Genomic DNA, 21,423 nt, shown 5'->3' with positions numbered 1-21,423 from the left:
ACGATATAACATATCTGTAGTGAGAATCAACTTTTCATTTGTTCAGTGTACTATTCTTACGTTCTCATGTTTTCATTAACTGTAACTAATAATCATCAAATTTAACAGAAACATATACTGTAACTCTGTGTGTAATGAATCTATGTCATGAACTTTCCAATTATATTTACATGTTTTGATATGCTGCTACCCTCCCCTAACGACAGAGGTTATTTTTGATTCGTCTTATTTTATTTTTTTAATTTAGGGATCATTTTGGAACACACTGGATGCAATCTTCAAACAAAAATTAGGGCAAAAACTGATGCAAACAAAGGTTATTGTGTAATTCATGTATTGTGTCTGCTTTCCCTTTTTGGTTTAATAATTCCTGTTTTTCTTGTCGTATACAAATGTGTTACACAAGTTATTCTCTGTAGGTCTTATTTTTTATAATAAAAGACAACAGTGCAAATCTACAAACAATAAATAAATTCAAACACATCAAATCATGTAGCTGCTTGTATTTCACACACTACAAAGTTGATAAGTAAAAAAAACGAGAACAACCATTTTCCTGTGACTTTAATGTCACATTTGTTGCTAAACACTGTTTGTATTGTTTCACTACATGAACCTTTACAATAAAGATTTGAGGTATATCGAGATGAATTGTCAACACATGCCTGCCTTGTTGTAAAGCTACCCTGGTGGGAGGAACCAGCGAGGAGGACTCAGATGGGCAGCGAGCTTGACCGGTGGGTTTGAGTGGAAAAATTAAATTCCCTAATGAGACAGGAAAGTGGGTGGAAAATACTTTTGAAAGGTGGAATACACCCACACACACCCACGCACACACCGACTATGAAGTACACAATGTTTAGCCAGAATGTGTGTTGGGGAAGTGCTGCATGTTTTAGCTGAGGTAAAACAAATTTAGTGATGTTAAAAACACACATCCAAAAACCCATCCATCCATCCATTTTCTATACATTCTTATCCCTAATGGAGTCGGGAGGAGTGCTGGTGCCGATCTCCAGCGAACGTTTCAGGCGAGAGGCGGCGAACATCCTGGACAGGTCGGCAGTCTGTCACCGAGCGACACCATAAAGCCATTTAATGTAATAAATCCATATAAAGTGGCCAAGCAAACTTTGAATTTGTGTAGAATATGTTGACAAATGTGAAATTTGTAAGTCAGAAAACCTTCTTGAATTTCTATCATAATTTGGAGCCTATTTAATAATTTCTGCAACATTGAACTTAGAATCTCCTTTGGTCTGAATAATTGACATGTCGGACTGGGCTCAGGAAGGCTTAATAAGAAGTACACAGCCAGATCACTGTGGTGACTGCTGGTGTTTTTCATGAGTGTAAAGTTTACCAGGTAAGAAAACGATTTCTTTTACAGGATCTTTTGCTTTTTTTGTGTCCTCTGTCATTACAAAACCTCAGCAGATGTCAGCAGATCACAGTAAATCAATAACGGCTCTCGCCAATCGATTCTGCATGTTCAGACGTGATCATTAGCTTCAGCTGTTGCCTTTTGTCTTAGTTCCTGAGACAAATGAACAAGAGCATCTGACAACTACAGCCTGGTTGTGTATCAGTGTTTTAGCTTCCTTTCCATCCCCCACACAAGAACCATGTAGTCATTTTTTACTCTTTTCTTTTTTTTTTTTACATATTTTCCAATTTTCCATGAAGAATTTACCTTTGCTGAGTTTGTAAGCCTGTGGACAACTGAGAAGCAGCTTATGCAATGTGACATTTACATTTAAACACTGTGACATAATAGAAGTGATATTCGTGCAGAACGTATTCTCTTATAAACTTAATTTAATTGTCAGCACCCTGGGTTACTGTAAAGCAAGTTTGCAAAACTAGTCAAGCATGGAAAAGATAAATGGGAGTGCTTCTGACTCCCATTTATCACCGTATGAGTTTCACCCCAACTGAAATGCTGCTTAGTGCTTCACACAGCCTTGGGACGGATCTGGTGGTTCCTCCTTTAGATGGTGTGTGTACCCCAGTTATTTTAGAAATCTTTCAAATTATGTGTGAGAGAAAGATTAGAGCAGTGTAACCCTCTGGTTGAAGGAACAAGGCACTCAACTCTTCCCACATAACAAACAACTGCTCTGTGGGATCTCTACACCACATTGGGGTTTTTTGCATGCAGGCGTGCGGGTGTGTGTGTGTGTGTGTGTTTTTGTGAGTCCATGATCATTACACACACAGTGGGCTTGATGCATCTTTGGTATCGTGTGTGTCACAGTCTACCTGATTCTGCCACAAAGCCACACACAGAAATGTTTCAATTCCTCCGTCTCTTTGCCTCGGCTGTGAACTACAGACGTCTGTTTGTGGAGCTAAAAAGCTCCACAAACCGTTAGGAAACCATGAGGCCATGTAGAAATATAATCTAATTATTTCTTTCAGTCATCAGATGCTGGTGCCTCCACTGCCTTGCCCTTTTTCCTCCTCTCTGTACCTCCACTCTTTTATGATTATCTCCCGCTTGAAGATGCTACACAAGTGGCTTTGCCCACAAAAGAAAATGTAAAAAGACACATAAAAAAAAATAAGCCAAAGAACACCAACAGCAGAGGAATGCAGTGACAGTCCAGTTCAAAGAGGATTAGAGATCAAGGAAGAGGTCCTTCACATCCAGATAGTCCACAGATATTCACAAATTTGCACAGTCTTTTCCCTTGTGATATCGCTTCCTTGTCTGTGCATAGCATCAGTTTATGACATGATGATTTGTCTTTTTTTCTCCTAATCTAAAAGTTTGGGGTTTTTTTGGGTTTTTTTACATTTTGTCAAGAAGGTGCATCTTTACATATAGTTTCAGCACAACATAGCACAATAGTCACAAGAGAGAAACCATGTGTCTATGGTACTAATTTTACCCGCATCAGTAGTTGAGGAGGAGGGAGAAATGAAAGAAAGACACGTCGAAGTTGGGAGGAGTCGAAGGAGAGTAGATAAATAGAGAATAGGTAACACAGGGAGAAGGGTGAAATCAAAAGATTAGTTACAGTGTTTCATGTTCCATGTTTTTCTGAGGTATGGAGCGGGCAACGGGCCCGTAATAGTGCTCACAAATCAAAGGTTGTAATGACACAGAGCAGACAGGACGGGGCGTGTGCAACGAAGGAGCAGAGCTGCATCTGTTCTCTGATTATCATGAAAGAGGCAAACATCATTGGCACTCTGAATCCTGTATTTTGACATTTGACCTCTGTGTTTGGCCACTAGAACAGAGCTGACCCGTCCTCCGTCCCACCTGCACCCCACTGCACACAGGGATGAAATCTTTTTTTTTTTTTTATCTTTTGGTTAAGTGTGTGGAGTGCCGTCCCCTCTTTGATTGTTCTCCTTTTGGTAACCTGAATATAACCTCTCATATGGCAGCATAGCCACACAATGAGCACTTGGAAGCAAACATTCAAATAGTATCAAAGGGTGTGTTGGTAAGAGTAGTAATAATATAGATCCATCATATAAGTGTGTGTGGAATTTACACTGTAGGGTCAAAATGGTTTCTGTGGATGGAGATATCCACGGAAACGAACTGCGCATGTTCTTAAAATGGACAGCAGGTGGCACTGTTACTTCTGTGTAGATCAAATTAGGTCTATGCAGGAAAATTACAGCTCCTGTCCCATAAAAATCTTGTGGACATTTTACACTGGTACCACCATGACACACACACGTTAATATGTTGGTCAAAGTGCCTAGACGAACAGTTTTACACTGAAAAACAAACGTCTCTGGCAATACGTGTTTCTAAGGTAAAGATACAGGACCTTGCAAAGTATTTTTCCCCCTTGAAATTTTCCACATTTTATCATTTTAAAATTTAATTTTTTATTAATTTTATTTGGGTTTAATGTTATGTTGTTATGTAATAGACCAACGCAAAGCGTTTAAGTAAGTAATCTGTCTGCTTGACAATCAGGACACAAATCTGGCTTTTCTGGAGGTGTAGCAGATACAAGGTTATTGTTGATAGAGACTTATATAAATTTAGGTTTAAAATTGTTTAAATTCACAGAAACTAGTTGGCCTACATGGAGAAATGCTCTGTATGGCAGACATCCTCCAAAATATGGCTGCCGGCTGCATCATGCTGTGTGTATTCTTCTCTTTAGCAGTGACGGGAAAGCTGATTGGAGTTGATGGAAAAGTAAATGGAGCTGAATGCAGGGAAATGAAGAAAACCTGACAGGGGCTGCAAGTGACTTGAAACTGAGGAAGAGGTTATAAACAACTGTAGCCTTATTTAAAGAGTTATGATGGAATGGTTTGGATGCATATTTCTGTGGTAAAATGGACCAGTCAAAGTCCAGATTGAAATCCAAATAAGAGTCTTTTGCGAGATTTCACATATGCGCTGCAGTATTCTTTCTGTGCTTTTGCAATTTGCAAAGAATAATAGACAAACTTTGCTGATTCTACATGTGTAAGCTTGCAGAGATGTATCAGGAAAAACTATCTGCTTTAATTGCAGTGATAGGTTCCTTTAAAGAGTATTGATTAAGGAATCCTGATTACAAATGCAAGTTGCACTTTTCAGATTTTCTGTGAACAATCTTTAGAGTCCTTAAATAATTTTTCTTTCAATTCACAATTATGCACTACTTTTTGTTGGTCTACCATATACATTTACAACAACGTCCATTGAAGTTTGTGACATCAATATGAGAAACTGTGGAAAGGTTTAAAGGCTGTGAATAGTTTGGCAAGGTGCAGTGGATCCCTTCCATAGTCTTACAATGTCCAAATTATTCATAATTGATGCACAGAGAACCTGAACATGCCAGAGAATTATTAACATGACTGCATCACATCTAGTTTTGAATTTCAGGCAAAAGATTAAATACAAAGGCTGAATTTCATTTCATCCCTTCTCCCTCATTCCTCACCCTTAACCTTATTCCAATAAGTACGGCCTTCCAATGGTTTATGCGAATTGGGGAAGAACAAAGTGACATTTTTCAATGACAAATTTGGAAATGGAGTAGAAACTGTTCTTCCAAATCCACTCTAAACATTCAGTTAACATAAGTTTAATGGCACAGTAACCAACCGTACCATTAAACTGTGTTAATGGGACAGTTAAGACACTGAAGGGTGTTTTTCATCGTTTGAAAAACTTCAAATTGTGGCCAAGTTGAAGTTTATATATATATATATGTATATATATATATATATATATATATTATTTCACTGTCAATTGTTGTTAAAAGCTAATACAACACAATATTCCAGAGCTTATATTTGACAGTAGCAACAATTAAAATGTCTAACTTGCTGATTGTTTCTTCTCAACATAAGCTACTGTTTTTCCCCCCCAAAAAACAACAAATCGTTTTAAATGTCTTCGTTTGACATTAACTGTCACTGTGATGACTAGTTTGCTGTAGTGACTTTCCCTTACTGAAAAGTACATTTACTGAGAAATTCAATTGCACTAAAATATACTTGAAGTCACAATAACCGTGTGTGCTCCAAGTGTGTCTGAAGTGTGCTCAGAACAAAGATGTTTCATCAAAATAGATACTTTTTGTTTGTAGATTCATGATACTTAATTATTTTCATACATCATTAATATATTAGATTTACTTTTCACTTGGAATCAGTGGGGACTGATGATGTATCAGCAGTGTCTTATTTCACAATGAGATTTGTTGACCACTACCTACATTGGGTGGAAAAGGGATGGGAAGAGGGGGAGGGACAACCTTTGGAAATGTGATTCAGCCAAAGTCTTCCATGATGGAGGATGTATTCCCCTCCCATTGTACAACTTAAACACAAAATTACACTTTTGTGCAGCTACATTTTCTTTGGTTTTGATGTGGAAAAGCTACATATTCTTTGGTTCGAGGGCACTAGTTTTAAAATGCAAGTTAGAATGATAAAACTTTAAGTTAAACACATAGAAGTGAAAGTATCTGATTCATCTGTTCCAGTGCAGAATAACTAATGAGATCAGATAGGAGTGCTGCACACTCAGCTACTGTGCAGTATAGCAGTTTTTAAACACTGTTTGGCTTATAAAAAGAAGGGGAAAAAATATCAGTTCAACCATGCGTCCTGCAGCCGTCAGGCCTTGGGGAACGTATTTGCAGACGAGGTGCCCGGTTGGATCGGGGACGCGCTGTTGGTGCCGCCGCTGCTGCTGTTTCCGTGGGGAGTGTGAACATGGCCGTGGCTGTGCGCGCCATGACAGTGCTCCTCTGCGTCCCAGCGCTCCGGACAGCGGCGACGTGAGTTCATGAAGAAGTTGGAGACGGTGGAGAGCTCCAGGCCCAGCTGCTGAGAGATGGTGAGCTGCATCTCCTTGGAGGGGCGGCGGTTCTCTCGGAAGATGGCCACAAGGGTGCGACGCTGCAGGTCTGTGAAGACCAGCCGCTGCTTCTTTGGCACCTGGCTGCGCTCCCGTCCCCGGTCCTCCTCCTTGCGCTTACATGCTGTTTATAGAAAGAGAAGGACGGCATTAAAAAAAAAAAGACATGGCTAAATACAATGATAGGTTTGCATCGGAGCACAGAAAATAAGTGAAATCAAAAAGCGTAAAAGTACTGGTGAAAAGGTAAAGGTAATTTTATTTATATAGCACATTTTCAGCAACAAGGCAGTACACAGTGCTTTACAGGATTTTAGAGGAAATACAAACAAAATAACAAACCAAAAGAAAGAGCAAAAGAAGAAAAAGCTAATAATGTCGATTCACAGAAGTACTTTTGCGGAACTGAACAAATTGGAGAAATGTAAAAGTCTACACTTTATAATACAGCCCATATTTTCTCACAATTTAGAGCACGTGTCAAAACTCAAGACCCGCGGGCCAAATCTGGCACGCTATGACCCGTTATGTGGCCTCTATATCCCATACTCAATAATCAAAATAATCAAATTCCAGCTCTGTGTAGAAGTGACATGTTTTATTACCATTTGTACCTAAATTAATCAGTTCAAAAATGTATTTAAGCTCATTTAATTATTGATTTAGAAATTGTATGTGTAACCAAAAATAATTGAAAAGGTTCTGGCGGTTCTGAGTGGCAGCTTTGGTGCAAGTAAAGCCAAAGTGTGTTAATATTTTGTGTCACATGGCTTATCACACTATTATTAAAAAATATGGATATTGGAACGGAAATGATCAATTGCATTTGGTTAGTAAATATACATTACACATAATTGATTCAAATACATTGAGTTACAAAAACAATAATTGAACTAATTAAACTAAAGATATTACTTAAAGATATTAGATATCCTTGAGTGGGTCAAACTCAAATACTCCGTATTTGATCAATGGTAATGTTTCATTTACACAGCCACAGAAAAAAATACATCAAATTGATTACATTTATTTCAATTGCATAAACACACATGTGTTTGATGGAAACTTTGTGGTCTATTTCCTGAAGCTTACCACATAGTTTCCTGGAACTTTTACAGAACATACTGATTATTTCCTCATAGTGGTTATTTTCTAATCACCTCTAAGTTACAGAAAATACCTGATGGTTTTTTTTTAGGAAAGTATGCCACTATAAGTTACCTTATAATGCATCCCTAAAAGTAGTGATTAAGTTCTGAAATCAATAATTACTAAGTTCTATAATCGTTCAATTAAAGTACACGGTAGGTTCTGAAATGTGACCTCTCAGTTCTGGGAAAGTATATGAGCTGGAAAGTTTGATATGTGGTATGTATTCTGCCCTAGATCCGTTGACAAGTACTATGAAATATAAATTACTTAAATCAAAATTGTTGAACTCCTGTACATTGACTGCAAACTGGAAAAGATTGTTATAACACCAAACTAAGTTAAATCTCACTCAAACCAGTGATGTTACAGTAATGTTTGTCACTAAAGGTGCTGACTGATTTTATACCTACCAGGATACATTTCATTCTTTGGCCAAATTTAACTTTAGCCTTTAAAAATAAATGGTTATATGCTGTGAATGCATTTAATTTACTCACTTATACTCAAAATATTTGTCATGTGTTGCTTGTATTTATGATACATTATTTTTAAAATTGGACTTTTTTCTAATTCTACTAATTGAACTAAAACAGTAATGAAAGACACTTTGGGTAAATGTCTAGCTGTACATTGATTACATAATTCCAATGTTTCTAATTTCCTTATTTATCTCAAGCAGGGTATTAAAGGGAATTAAGTTCTACCTTCAAAATAAAGTTCACAAATGACCCTTCAACAGACAGTCTGACTCTGTCAAGGGTTGTTTTTTCTTTCTTTTATTTTTTTGAGAAGGTCCGTTGAAAATATTGATCAGTATGTTGGATCACTATCTTCTATTAATAATGCATTTACTTTCTCTTCAATGCATCACTACGTATTTAGATGAAAGACTGCAGGGTTTCAGTCACTATCAAAATTTCTTCAGAAATTTTTTCTAGCTGTTAACATCACTAGTTATGCATGAACATTGCTTTAACACAACAACAAATTCCCCACAACTTTTCTACCAGATGTTGCAATAAATTAGCAATGCGAATTTTGGTCAGTTCCAGGCAACATCCGCAATTATTAAGGAAAACAGAAAACATTACTCTACAGACTTGTAAATATAAGTCAAAAACATTTACTTGCAGTGAATATTCTTGATCTACAGGTGTGAAACAAAATCATTTTAGAGATAGGCTTATAGCCAGCCATCTATTTTCTACTAAGATCGTGGGGATATCTCAACTGCTATGTGTTTTAAGAATTTATTTCTATTTGTTTTGATGATTGTGACTGACAGTTCAATTCATGAGAAAATTTGAGTATTGCTTAACACCGAATAAAAGTATCTTTGCTATTGTATGATCGTGTTAAACACAATTGGCAAAAAAAATAGGAAAGTTTAGTCATTCTGTGGACAGTTGCACCATCCACATGGAGGGTAAGTCGTGAAATGTATTTGTTAAAGAAACTGGTTTGTCATGGTATCCGGGCACAGTGATGTAAAGTTCAGTGGAAGAAAAAAGTGTGATTGAAATTGTGCCCACTAGGGAATTTGGGGGAAGCTTCACAAGAAACAAACTGTGGTTGGAATCAGTGCTTTAACTTTGCATTTCTTATGCTGAGTCACTTCTCAGCTATAGACACTATTTGAAGTGTCTAATTCTGTCTAGACGAGGAAAAGGACAAAACTGTTTTTTGTTTTCATTTAGAAAGCAAGAGAAAGACATAATCTGTGTTAGTTGGGGAGAAAGTTTTCAGGCAGTGAAGATTTGGATTGTTTTCTAATGGTATTGCTACACTGTATTCAGTGCAGCCATCTATCAGGAGATTAAAAAATACATTAATTGTATAATAATTCAGTGATAAATTATAGAATACACCAATTTATAGCGTGTAGCTTTAGGTTGAGAAACAGTTGCAGCAAATGTAATTTGCGCCACCAAAAATAAAGCAAGCCTTCTCTTTCAGGAGAGAGGGTTATGGATTTGTCTGGAGTGTTTTGACCGCGCGTCGGTGTGACTGTGCGCGTGTGCGTCTTGCTGAAACCGGAGGAGCGTGATGTGAAATGCTGACAAAGAGAAGCCGAGAGCCGCGCTGCCTGGATGCACCGTCAGTAGTGCAGGGCTCGGCTCTGGCTGTGGAGACTGGAGGGAGTCTGTTCTGTTCTGCTGCCCTAAAAAGCTGCAATGATCGATTTTCCGCGGTTTTCTCCTGACCACGTGGTCCAGTAATCAGGGCTCCCTTCCCCACCCGATCGATCCGCATCGATCCGCGAGAGCGAGGTGCATGAAAGTGTGTGTGTGTGTGTGTGTGTGTGTGTGTGTGTGTGTGTGTGTGTGTGTGTGTGTGTGTGTGTGTGTGCGTGTGTGTGTGTGTTTGTGTTTGTAGGTGGGGTGGGGGGTGAGGAGCGTGCGTGGGCGCGCTTTTGTGACAGACAGATGAGAAGAAATTGTTTATCTGTGGAGGAACAAAGGATGTGAGGCGGGAAAAGTGTGGCAGTCATCCAGTCTGGAGCCCTCACACGAGCCACTGGTTATTAAAATAATAATAATAATAATAATAATAATAATAATAATAATAATAATAATAATAATAATAATAATAATAATAATAAAATATATATGAAATGTTCGCAAGAGATGAAGTTAAGACTGAGAGGATCAGGAAGGATCCCAGGTTTGGATGCCCGTGTGCACATGAGGAAAAGAGCAAAGGAGGAGAGGATTAAAGGGGAAAGAAGTGAGGTTGGCTGCAGTGTGGAGGTGGTGTATGCAAATGATTGATGACTTTAAAGCCGGTTAAGACAACGGCAGAAAACAGATTTGACTGTGAGACCGAGATCAATGTGAATGTGCACATGCATACCTCACCTGTGTGTGTGCGTGTGTGGGTGTGTGTGTTATTGTTCCTGCTGTGTTACCGCAAGCGAAGCATAATTACAGAAATATTTCCCCTCAGCAGGAAGCAGCTACAGTAGCCTGCATGTTCCTCCGTATGCTTGAGCCTCCTACTTGACTGGTTTCCTCTGGTTGTTTTTCCTCGATTGTTTTAATTTGCCCCCAGATTGATAGCCCCCCATATTGATTGATCCTCACTTCAGAACCATTTCATGGAACATTTATTCAATTGGTTCAGGCCCGGCCGCGCCAGAATCTCCTCCAGGCTCTCCCTAAGTGCTGTCTCAACCCAAACTCAATACTCTCTAATGTAATGACTGAATTCTAGTGCTAATATAGTGATAATTTAATATGTAATGCCTGTTTGTGAAGAAATTGTGCTACAGGCCATTTTACAACGCCAACACCACTCTGGTTTTCCTCCATCAGCCAATGAGAGCAGCTCGGAGGCCTGTGGTGGGAGCAACCACTGCAGCCATGTTCATAACTAAGCTAAACTCAGGAATTAGCGCAAGATTGGGGGCTAGTCAGAGCATATTTCAGATAATCAATAGGGTTCATTTCAAATGAGACTCCTTCAGCCTCTGAGCAAGCAGTGCATGGGATCACAGGGCGGACGGGGGGCAGCTCATTACAGGGACCTCTCTTGAGACAGAACCAAACGGTTATAGGCTATCTTTAGCTGCCTTGTTACCAAATCAGCTACTTTGAAGAGACAAGAGGCAGTCTCATGTGGCTCTCGCTCATGTTCTCTCCTTTATAATGTCCAAGAGTCAACAATGCCAAAGATTTCAGGCAACAGCCACTTCAGTCTGATCACGAGCTCCTGCTGATCCACTCATCACGCAGCGTGGACCTAAGCAGCGAGACTTTATAGCTCAGTGTTATTGGCTTGTGGTGTTTTTGCTGTCTTTCAAGCGAGGCTGTGCTCATTCAGCTGCATCCCCCAAAACTGTGGAAAACTGTCTAAACAACGTGGAATTGTGGGTAGGAAGTGGAAGGTGAGAAGACGTCAACAAAGACACATTTACTGATTTCTGACTGTGATTGAAGAGTTATATTTGGGTTGGTCAAATGGGCTAATCAAACCTGGACATCTTTGTTTATGCTAACTTTGAGTGGAGCCATATGGACTAAAAAAAAAAAAATCAAAATTTCAACATGGTTTTCTAGGCCAAATAAAGAAAAGAACTGAAGTTATATTTAACTACATTAGTGATTTAATCGACAATGGGTAAGCCGCAGGTTTATGGGACAACAACACGCAAGGTCAAGCTTGGCCACCACCACCCCAGCCCACGACCCAGTCAGTCTTAAATCACAAGGTACCTAATTCCAACATAAATTAGATTAAGACAAGTTTCAGTGACTTACAACATTTAATGTAACCCTCTAAGTTTTGGCTTTTGGTTTTGGTGTGCCATTCAAGATTGTAAGTGACGACCATCTAAGTTTATGAAAATATTAGAGACAATTCTGCCTCCACTAACATGGATTAGGGAATATGACTATATTTTAATGCAGTTAGTTAGTTAGTTAGTTAGTTAGTTAGTTAGTTAGTTAGTTAGTTAGTTAGTTGTAATTAAATAAAAAAATTATACTTTTAAGATATTTTATTATTGCAGGTTATGAGACCTGCAATAAGGCTCAAGCCTTAATGTAAATGTGTGTGCTGTGTCTTTTAAATAGTTTTAAAACTAAAAATCAGACTCATGGATCCACATCTTTCAAGAGATGAAAGTGGCTGCTAAATAAGAAGAAACATTTTCCTGACAAAAGACGTACTTTCTGTCTTTAATCATACTCTGTTTCGGCGTAACCTGCTTGAAAGTATGCTAGAGAAAAATGTTTAGTTTTAACCAGTCACATTTTAACCAGTCAGTTAAAATGTGACTGGTTTGATTTTCAGTGTCATAAAATGTCTGAAACTTGACAAAAAACAACAAATCCACATATTAAGGTGACACTTTACTGATGTGAAGTTCTTATTTTACACTGGTTTTACTCCTTTGAAATGATTACATGAGTGATAAAAATTGCTCAAGTAACTTAATCCCTTCCTGTGGATATAATAGTTAAAAAACAGATTACACAGAGGAGAGAAACGTGATGGTATTTGTTTTGTTTTCCAGAAAGTAAAAAAAAATGATTATGAACAATTTGAATCACTGTAGGGACGTGACTTGTGAGGACACTTTTCCATGTTGACTTGTTTTGGTTTTTTTTTTTAAAAGTGCAGAAATACAGATGGCAGGGACAATAAACAGAGATGAGAGCCAATAAGTGGAAGAGAGCCAAACTTTAAAGGCTATATTTATCCTCAAAAGCAGCAGCCTGAAGGAACAAAACTAATTATACTTATTGATGTATACATGTAGCATCAGTTTAGTATGTAGAGAAAGTGTGTGCTGTAAATGTGTGTGCGTGTTGGTGGGCCGTGTGGGGCAGACGGTGAACTAACCGCACCGTGCTGCTGCTAGTCGACGCCTGGACGGACGGATGAGATCGGGCTTTGTGTGCGGTGAGACGGGCCCTCTCCCGCCCTGGACGGACTACTGCGGGTGAGAAACAGTTTGGTGTCAATCACTCTCTGTCACACCCCCCCTCAGATATACGATTATTGATTATATTGATCATGTGCATATGGGCCTATTCATTGATGGGAGTTAAAACGCCTCAGTGTCTGCTCTCCCCTCTCCCATCATATAACAGCGCACCGCACAACCGTGGATGCCTCCCCCCCCGCCCTCCCCACCTTAAGCTCCGATCATTGATTAGAATTGGTTTATCTGTTAGCTGTCATGTATTTCTCGGTGAAAATCCCACGTTTCCCTGTTTAAACGAGTGATTGGCATCTTAGCAGCACATCAGGTATTGGCTTGCAGGTGGGGACTTTCCGTGGAGATTTGCGCGACTTGTTAACGACGACCCATACCGCCACTTTTAAATGTCACGCCTTAAAAATGTCTTATCAGATATAAAATCTTTTTTAAAAAGTAAAAATAGTTATTTTCTAATTAAAAACGAAAGGAAAAAAAAGCAAAACATGTCATTTAAATTGGAGTTCACCGTCCAGAAACATTTGGAAGGAGGTAATTTATACTAATTCTTTAGTAAAGTATGACTGACCTTGTTGACAATATAGACTATAAAGAGATTTTGTGTATTTTTTTTTATATTATCTCCTTAAAATGATCCTGATATGTTTGCATCTAATATCAATTGAAGCTCGTGTTATTTTGAAAACGCGAATAATCACTGGACGTGGGTATCTTTTTATATTATGTAAGAAAACTCCTTACTAACCCCAGACAAACATGTTCAAAATTTGACTTATTCATACCAGGCCCTCGTCCTTTCCAAACAAAAAAGAAAAAGAAAAAGAAAAGAGGAAAGCTGGACTTTGTTTTTCTACCCATTTGATCGACTATAACAACTTTTTTTTTTTAAATCTACATTTAAATACAAGTCGTCGTGGTTATGTAGACGGATTTTTCACCCACTTTTCATAAAGCTAGTTCACCTCATGTGTACAAGAGAAATAATCGTCTTCCGCATGGCTGAAGATTTGCACTAATTTAGAGAGCAGTTCCGAAGACCCTGTAAAATACCTGGAAATGCGCGGTCTGTCCGAGACTCCCTTTAACACTAAAATACCGTGCAAATAAAATACGTAAATTATGATCTGCGATCTATGTTCAAGTATTGCGTATTTTCTCTTTCAATTTCTTTTTGTCTGAATAAAAATGTTTTTTTGTTTTGTTTTTTTCATTTCAAACTGTTTGAAACTGTTTCAAACTGACGCGTTCTCGTCAGGAATGCGTCCCTTTTACACAGGAAATTCACGCCTAATGCGCAACATCGACGCAGGTTTTTGGTTGAAGAACTGTGCGCCTTAACAGTTGCAATTCAAAGGTGCAGAACACACAAAATGGACCAAATTGCAGAAGTGGGAGATGAGAGGGAGCTGTCCGTTCAGCACCGCAAAGTGACAAGACTTTTATTTATAAGTCCAAGTTTGGAAATATTATAAGTTATTATTTTTTTAAATCATTATTTAGATATATCACATTAAACACCCATGAAATTCTCTGGTCTGGTAGCCTGAGCAAGGAGAATTAAAATGCATTTCACTTTTTTTTTTTTTGCATTTTATAACCTGATTTTGGTGATAACCTACACCAATACATTTACACCCTTAAAATTCCATCATAGTTTTCTGACCCTAAATTATGTCATGACACAATAACAATTTTTGTGCTAGCTTGCAAGCAGAGAAGTGAGAGAAATGCCTCTTTAAATATTTTTGTCTTGATAAATACATTAATACACAATACTATAGTTGTGCAGTTTGTTTTCCCTAAGCAATCTAAATGTATTACATCTATATGTTATACACGTACTTGAATATACGTTGCTTTTTTGCTTTTTTCGCCAGGCTAAAGGATTCTGCTACATCCACTTTCTTTCAAACTGAGGGCCGACATATTTTACTCCGGTTTGTCGGACAGTGAATATGGAAAATCTCCGTTACAGAGTAAGATGACCAGAAAGCAGAAGTGAATTGAGGCTGGATGGCTGGTGCAGTGCCAGAAGAAAAAGAGGACGAGAAAAGGACGCAAGGAAAGGAAGGAAGGAAAGAGAGAAAGAATATGAGAGACCCGAGGAGAGCAGAAGAGAGAAAATCAATACCGATTCAGAGTGAGTCAGATAAGCCTGAACAATGTATAGTGCAGACACACTCTATAACCCAGTCACACACACGCGCACACACACATGCATGTGCATGTGGAGGAACTCACGCAGACACACAGAGAAGAGCATGCTCAGTAAAATGTGCTCTAGGCCTCCATAAAGATGCATTACAAACCCCATAAAGCATACCCACCTTTAAAATCAAATGACATCACAACCTTGGATTGTTCAGAGGATTCGCTGACACGAGCAGAAAGCGCTCATTACTAGGTGTCGATAGGTAGCGAGATGCTCTGATGCCCTTTGTCTACTGTAAGATTCTCTTTGGAAAAGATCCTTTTGTGATTGGTTAAAAAAAACAAAACAAAAAAAATCTCCCTTTGTGCTGTGAACCCCTGTCTGCGGCTTCATTCAGCAGTAGAAGTCCAGACCCTGCTGGCTGGTATCAAGCTTGTACTATTGATATTTCTCAGCATGTTTGGGTTGTAAACAGCGTTTTTTGAAAACCACTTACACCCCGTTCTGTGATGTTTGGGAAGTAGGACTGGTGTGTGTGGTCCTCGACTGTTAACCACAAATTTTACTTTGCTTACCAAGAAGATGCTGTTACAAGTGCTCACACCACCACTCTCCTGCCTCTCTCCCTCTCTTTCTCTTGCTTTCGTCTCCCTTATACTTATCAATTATTAAGGCTGGTATTGATCACTTCACTAGCCTGCCTCTATCTGACTGTTCACACAAAGCCCAAACCTGCCAGCCCTCTCTCAATCAATGGCATCTCCTGGCTCCTGCATGAGGCTTCTTCTTCTCCTTCTTCTTCTTTTTCCCCATGTCAGTTTTGCTTTTCTCGCTTTTGGACTTAAGACATGTTGACTGAAGTTTTGTACATTCCAATTTTGTTCCATTTGGATTCCTCTGAAAAAAAACCTACTTGCATCCATATTTCATAGCACAAGTACGTTTGATGGGCGATAAAAAGAGAGGGCAAAGATGCCTCTGCACATCGTTTGACTTGAAGAATTTATCCTCATTTTTTTGTCCTCCGGGTCAGTTTCCCAAGCCAAATGACCTGCCTGCCTGTTGCTGGGCTAAACAGAGAAAGATTAGTGATATTTTTTGTCATGTGCTGCAGAAAGGGTGAGCACTGGGGAGTGGGAGAGAAGGGGGTTGGGATAGGGAATGGGCCTTATTGATCTCCTATGTGCAAAGCCAGGCAAACACTGAAAGGACAGAGCAACACTATTAATGACACTCAAACCCTCAGCTACTAATCCTCATCTATCTATCTATCTATCTATCTATCTATCTATCTATCTATCTATCTATCTATCTATCTATCTATCTATCTATCTATCTATCTATCTATCTGTCTGTCTGTCTGTCTGTCTGTCTGTCTGTCTGTCTATCTATCCACTGTGTTAGTGTTAAGTTTACACAATTTCATGGGAAAACAGTGTGTGTTGCATATAAATTTTATCTGCCATAAGGGTTTCTTTAAAAAAAAAAAGGTCTATATTCTCTGTTTTGTTGTTTATACTACTAGTCCATGTTACAGATTCCAACCCCAGTTTCAATCAATATTTCATCAGAACAGTCTGAACATACAGCATGAGGTTGGCTAGAAGTATAAATCTGGGGATGGTGTCAGCATTGGGATTGGATTTAGATTGTATTCCTCCTATTTGTGTCATAATAAAAAAAAAAGTGTAAAGATAAACAGACAGATAGACAGATAGATAGATAGATAGATAGATAGATAGATAGATAGATAGATAGATAGATAGATAGATAGATAGATAGATAGATAGATAGATAGATAGATAGATAGATAGATAGATAGATAGATAGATAGATAGATAGATAGATAGATAGATAGATAGATAGATAGATAGATAGATGGATAGATAGATAGATAGATTATTAATATGATTCACCTCCTGTAACCTGGCTGCAACCCCAACATTCCTATAGATATTAGTAGGATAATAGGATGAATAAAGCTAAAATCTTATCCTAGCTTTTGGTTTTTATGTGCCACCCAAAGTTTATCAGTGGCCCCCATCTTGTACCGTTTGACCTCTTTCTGCTTGAGCCCCTTCTCACTATTGGTGACTTGAATCCACTCTGTCTGCATCAACGACAACATGTCTTTCCCCAAGTTATATTTTAAAAAATTCTACAGAACGACTTGAATGGTAATCTACCTGGTCTTTTGCTCTAGTGTTTACTTTCCTACTATTTGAAAAGCAGGAGAGGACCGTATGGTTATCTTTCAGTTGTGTTACGGGTATTGATCGGTGTGCCACATTTAAAAAGGAGAGTGGGAACTGGCGTATTGATCAGGCAACCCGGGGTCACCCTGCTTCTGCCAGCGCAACTTGTTGGCCCCTGTAGCCGAACCGCCGCTCGGTGGTGAGAAACAGGCGTCGTGGGAGTATATTCACTTCGACGTGATTGTGAATCATCTGGGATTAGATATTTCGATCAAAAATATAGATTAAATTTTACTTTACAACAGCGTGCCTAAATGTCAGTGTCCTCCAAGGTCTTACTGAAATATTAGGTTCAAAAGGTGTCAAAATGCTCATGTCTGTTTCTACATTAAATGAAGTTCTCTTCTATTTTTTTCGCCCCTTTGCAAATTCCTTTCTCAAATTAGTCCTTTCCCACTTCCATTTCATGTCAGCAAACAAGCCTCTCCATGAGCTTTAAACCATTGCAAAAGTTCACTTTTTGTTGAACTCAGAAATTTGAATGCATTCGAGTCTGAATCAACGTTGAAAGATCTTAAATCTCCCATATAGTTCAATATTACTGTGAAGAATTTACTGAAACCCGACCTTCGTTAACACTTTTACCACCTAACTCTTAATTAGTTAGTGTGATCAGATAATGAGTTCTGACCCAACAAGATCAGAACTTGTGGATCTTGTTGGAGATCAACAACTGTTAAAATTATTTTTATTTGAGTCGTCCCCACTCATATGATTTTTCTTGCAGCATACTGAGTAAGTTATAAATAAATTGTATAAGTTGTAAATCCCCGGTTGTCAAAGGTTGTGCAAAACGTCCAAAAAAAATAAAAGGACGAAATGACCAAACACTTTTTGGCAGGAGGAAGTCAGTAAGAAGCGTCTTTCGGTAAACCATTACGTATCATAAAAAAAGGATACGTAATGGTTTTCTTTACCTATCCTTTACGTAGTTTAGTGGTTTTCTATTTTAGTAGAAAACCACTAAAATAACAAAAGTACCAAATGGAAAAGGGGCGAAACGTCGCGTGGCAAACTTCAAACCCCATAAGGAGGTCACAAATTGACCTTAACTACAAAGGCACGAAACGACAAAGGGGCGAAATGACCAGTGTATTTTTTTCCCCCAGCTTCAAGCAATGAGCAGTGGAGCTGTCCGTGGTGCTGAGTCTTTTAGGACCCGTGAAACTCTTTTAAACAACCTGCGTGTATGTCTACGTACAATGACGGTGTGATGTCTGTTGTTTGAAACTGTTGAATGTGAAACATGGATGTTGTGAAATAATTGCCTCACCGGCCAGCCGCAGAGCAGACATCCGCTGAAACTCGGGCTCCTGCAGCCACTTCCACATCCTCCTGAACGTCTCCCGGCCCGACTTGAGCTTACTCCACGGTTTGGGGTTCCGCAGCAGGTCCGACAGGGTGCCCTGCGACCGGCTCAAGATCCGCTGGGCAAAAATAGCCTGCGGGATAGAGTAGCGCTTCAACTCGGCCGTTATCCTTTGAGCCACCTCTTTCGTGTTGATTTCCTCCGCCTGTATGCCCGAACCTGACATTCCCTGACCGGCAACGTGACCGTGCCTCTCCCGATCGGCCATCATCACAGCACCGTTCGCCTGGGAATGAAGGTGGCTGTGCGGGTGGTGGTGCATCCCATTGAGGTTGGAGATCAAGCCGTGGCCGTGTCCACCTAAACTTCTGGCCAGGTGCTCCTGGTCGCTTCGAGACAGCATGGAGGCGTGAGACTCGAACCCTGACACCGGCGACAGCATCTTGGTGTCGGTGGAGAGGTGCGTGCTGGGACCGTAGGCGGAGAGCGACTGCTGGGAGTTGTGCAGAGAACCGAGCCCGCCGGACAAGGGAGACAACGATCCATGACCCATGCCAGTGACGGACATCTCTTTCGGGTAGTGACTGTACAGGTTGCCCATGGACGTCAGCCCCCGGTGGTCCTCCCGCATCAGCGTGAAGCTCCCGCTGACGTTCCCGGCGGACAGTCGTTGGTGGGCGGCAGGGTGGTGGTGCGAGTGCGGGTGGTGAAACTTATCCGCCACGGTGGATATCGGAGGTAGATGCTGCAGAGGGGTCAGCGTGGTGTATGTGTTACTAAGGCTCATCCCGGTCTCACACATGCTGATGGACGAATGGAGGTGTCCCGACAAGGAGGACGGGTCCGTCCGGTAGTCCCCTCCGGACCCTTCGAGAAGTGAGGCCATGCCGGACACCATGGTCGGTCGCCCACCCGGAGCGTGCGAGACCAGGTTCCGGGGTGTGGAGCTCGGGGACGGAGACGGCCGAGCGTGCGGAGAGTTCATGAGGTCCCCTGGTTGGGAATGCGACGAGACGCTGTGCAAGTTGTCCATGGTGAGCTCCATGGTTGAAGGAGAGTATGTTCCCTTCTCCCACCCTCCCACCCACACCCCTCTGTCTTTCACTCCGGCTGTTCTCTCACTCGTGTGCTCTCTTGCCTTCTTTTCTTAGCCCTCCCGGAGAAATAAAATGATCAATCCATTTGAACGCAAATCCATTGATTGAAATTCACCGATTGATCCGGAGCTGCGAAGAGACCGGTTCTGTTCTGTACAGAACCGACGGGCTCTGTGTGCATTCATGTGCTTTGGAGCTCTCTTGGGCTGGATCTCATCTCTGGTCCGACAGCGCTCCCACTTAGAGCGCATCAGAGGAAAGGGTGCGCGTCTCCGTGGATTTATAACGTGGCGCGCGCACGAGCAGAGGCTCAAACTGCCTCACAGCGCCGGAGGAAGCTGCGAAACACAATTAAGTTTTCATCTTAGAGTCTGCTTTAAATATTAATATTATTACAAATGAGACTATTTTTTTTTCAATATTGCACACATCACTTTCACCATCAGGGCATATTCTGACGCGGACTTCTTGCCTATGATTTGCTTTTATTTTTACTTTCTTTTTTTTTTTTTTTTCAAATCCAGTCTTTTCTGTTTCTTTTACTGATTACACTTTGTTTTCCCACGCACTGTATGGTTTTGCATTTATGCGCTCAGTGATAAACCTGATCGAAGTATTGACTGACAGAGATTAATGACGGGGCGATGGGCGGGTTAGCGGGGATGGGAGGGGAGAGGGAGCAGGAGGTCACAAAGTTAGGATCCCCGACGCTTCCGTGCAGACCAATGAGAGCGCAGCCAGCCTCGCTGGTTCTGTTTGAGAGACGGTCACTAAATTTAGGGCAGAATAGTGTCTCCAGGAAACAACTAGAGTATCTGTGTTTTTTAGTATACTTTTACATTGTGAGGCAATTAGAATAAAACGGGGTGTGAAATGAAAACAGTGCAGGGTTTGGAGTTTCGGGATTTCGGTGCATGCAATACTACTACTACTACTACTGCTGCTGCTAATAATAATAATAATAATAATAATAATAATAATAATAATAATAATAATAATAATAATAATAATAATAGGAAAATAAATAAATGACTTACTCTGTAAATTCACAGTCATACAGCAAAGATGTCTGTCCAGAAAATGTCTTCAAATATTCTGCGCGGCCGGCGTGCAGATTAAGCCCGTTTATCATTGGTGTCGTGTGTGTTTGGTGTGTGTGTCACTAGGTGTCATTTACTAACTCATCTAAAGGTGGAGGAAGAAAAAAAACCTCAGAGGCAATAAAACCTCATTTATTGCTTTGGGTTTTTTTGGGATGGGGGGGGGTTGCTAATTGTTTTTAATATTGCTCTCAAGTGTAATGTGTCCGACTTGCAAATCGAAAACAAAAATCAAGATGTGAAAGAAGAAGAAGGGGGAAAAAATGCCCCACAAACACATGAGTTTTAGTCAGAGGATTGACAGAATTTCAATCTGAATCTTTGAACATAATCTTTAAAGAAAAAAAAAAAACTCGCTAAACCACCCGTTTTTAAAAGAGAAAAAGGCTATTTCAAAGTCATCGTAATTTAAAATTCATTTATTGATTCAGTTCAAAAAATGAGATATTACTCTGTGCCGCAAACATAGTGTTTGTTACGCATGCCATTAAAAAAAAACCGTGTAAATTAATTCATTAATTGAGCCTCGGCCTATTAAGAAATTAGCTAACGCACAAAAATACAAATATTTA

The 21,423-nt window shown here is 39.9% G+C and overlaps 1 protein-coding gene across 1 annotated transcript; it reads right to left on the bottom strand.

The window, feature by feature from the left end:
* Window positions 1-5,349: 5,349 nt before the first annotated feature.
* Window positions 5,350-19,704, bottom strand: onecut3b (one cut homeobox 3b). Its single transcript, XM_028021351.1, has 3 exons — window positions 18,619-19,704; window positions 12,198-12,200; window positions 5,350-6,464 (listed from the first exon to the last, which is right to left on the bottom strand). Exons 1-3 carry the CDS (start codon window positions 19,697-19,699, stop codon window positions 6,097-6,099), a joined length of 1,452 nt encoding a protein of 483 aa, XP_027877152.1. The 5' UTR covers window positions 19,700-19,704; the 3' UTR covers window positions 5,350-6,096.
* Window positions 19,705-21,423: the final 1,719 nt, after the last annotated feature.

Source organism: Xiphophorus couchianus, chromosome 6 (assembly GCF_001444195.1).
Source record: "Xiphophorus couchianus chromosome 6, X_couchianus-1.0, whole genome shotgun sequence".
NCBI classification, from domain to species: domain Eukaryota; kingdom Metazoa; phylum Chordata; class Actinopteri; order Cyprinodontiformes; family Poeciliidae; genus Xiphophorus; species Xiphophorus couchianus.
This window is presented reverse-complemented; position numbering and strand designations above follow the sequence as displayed.

Bases quoted from the DNA above. Each gene is read 5' to 3' on its own strand.
- onecut3b (XM_028021351.1), bottom strand. From the start codon at position 19,699: ATGGAGCTCACCATGGACAACTTGCACAGCGTCTCGTCGCATTCCCAA.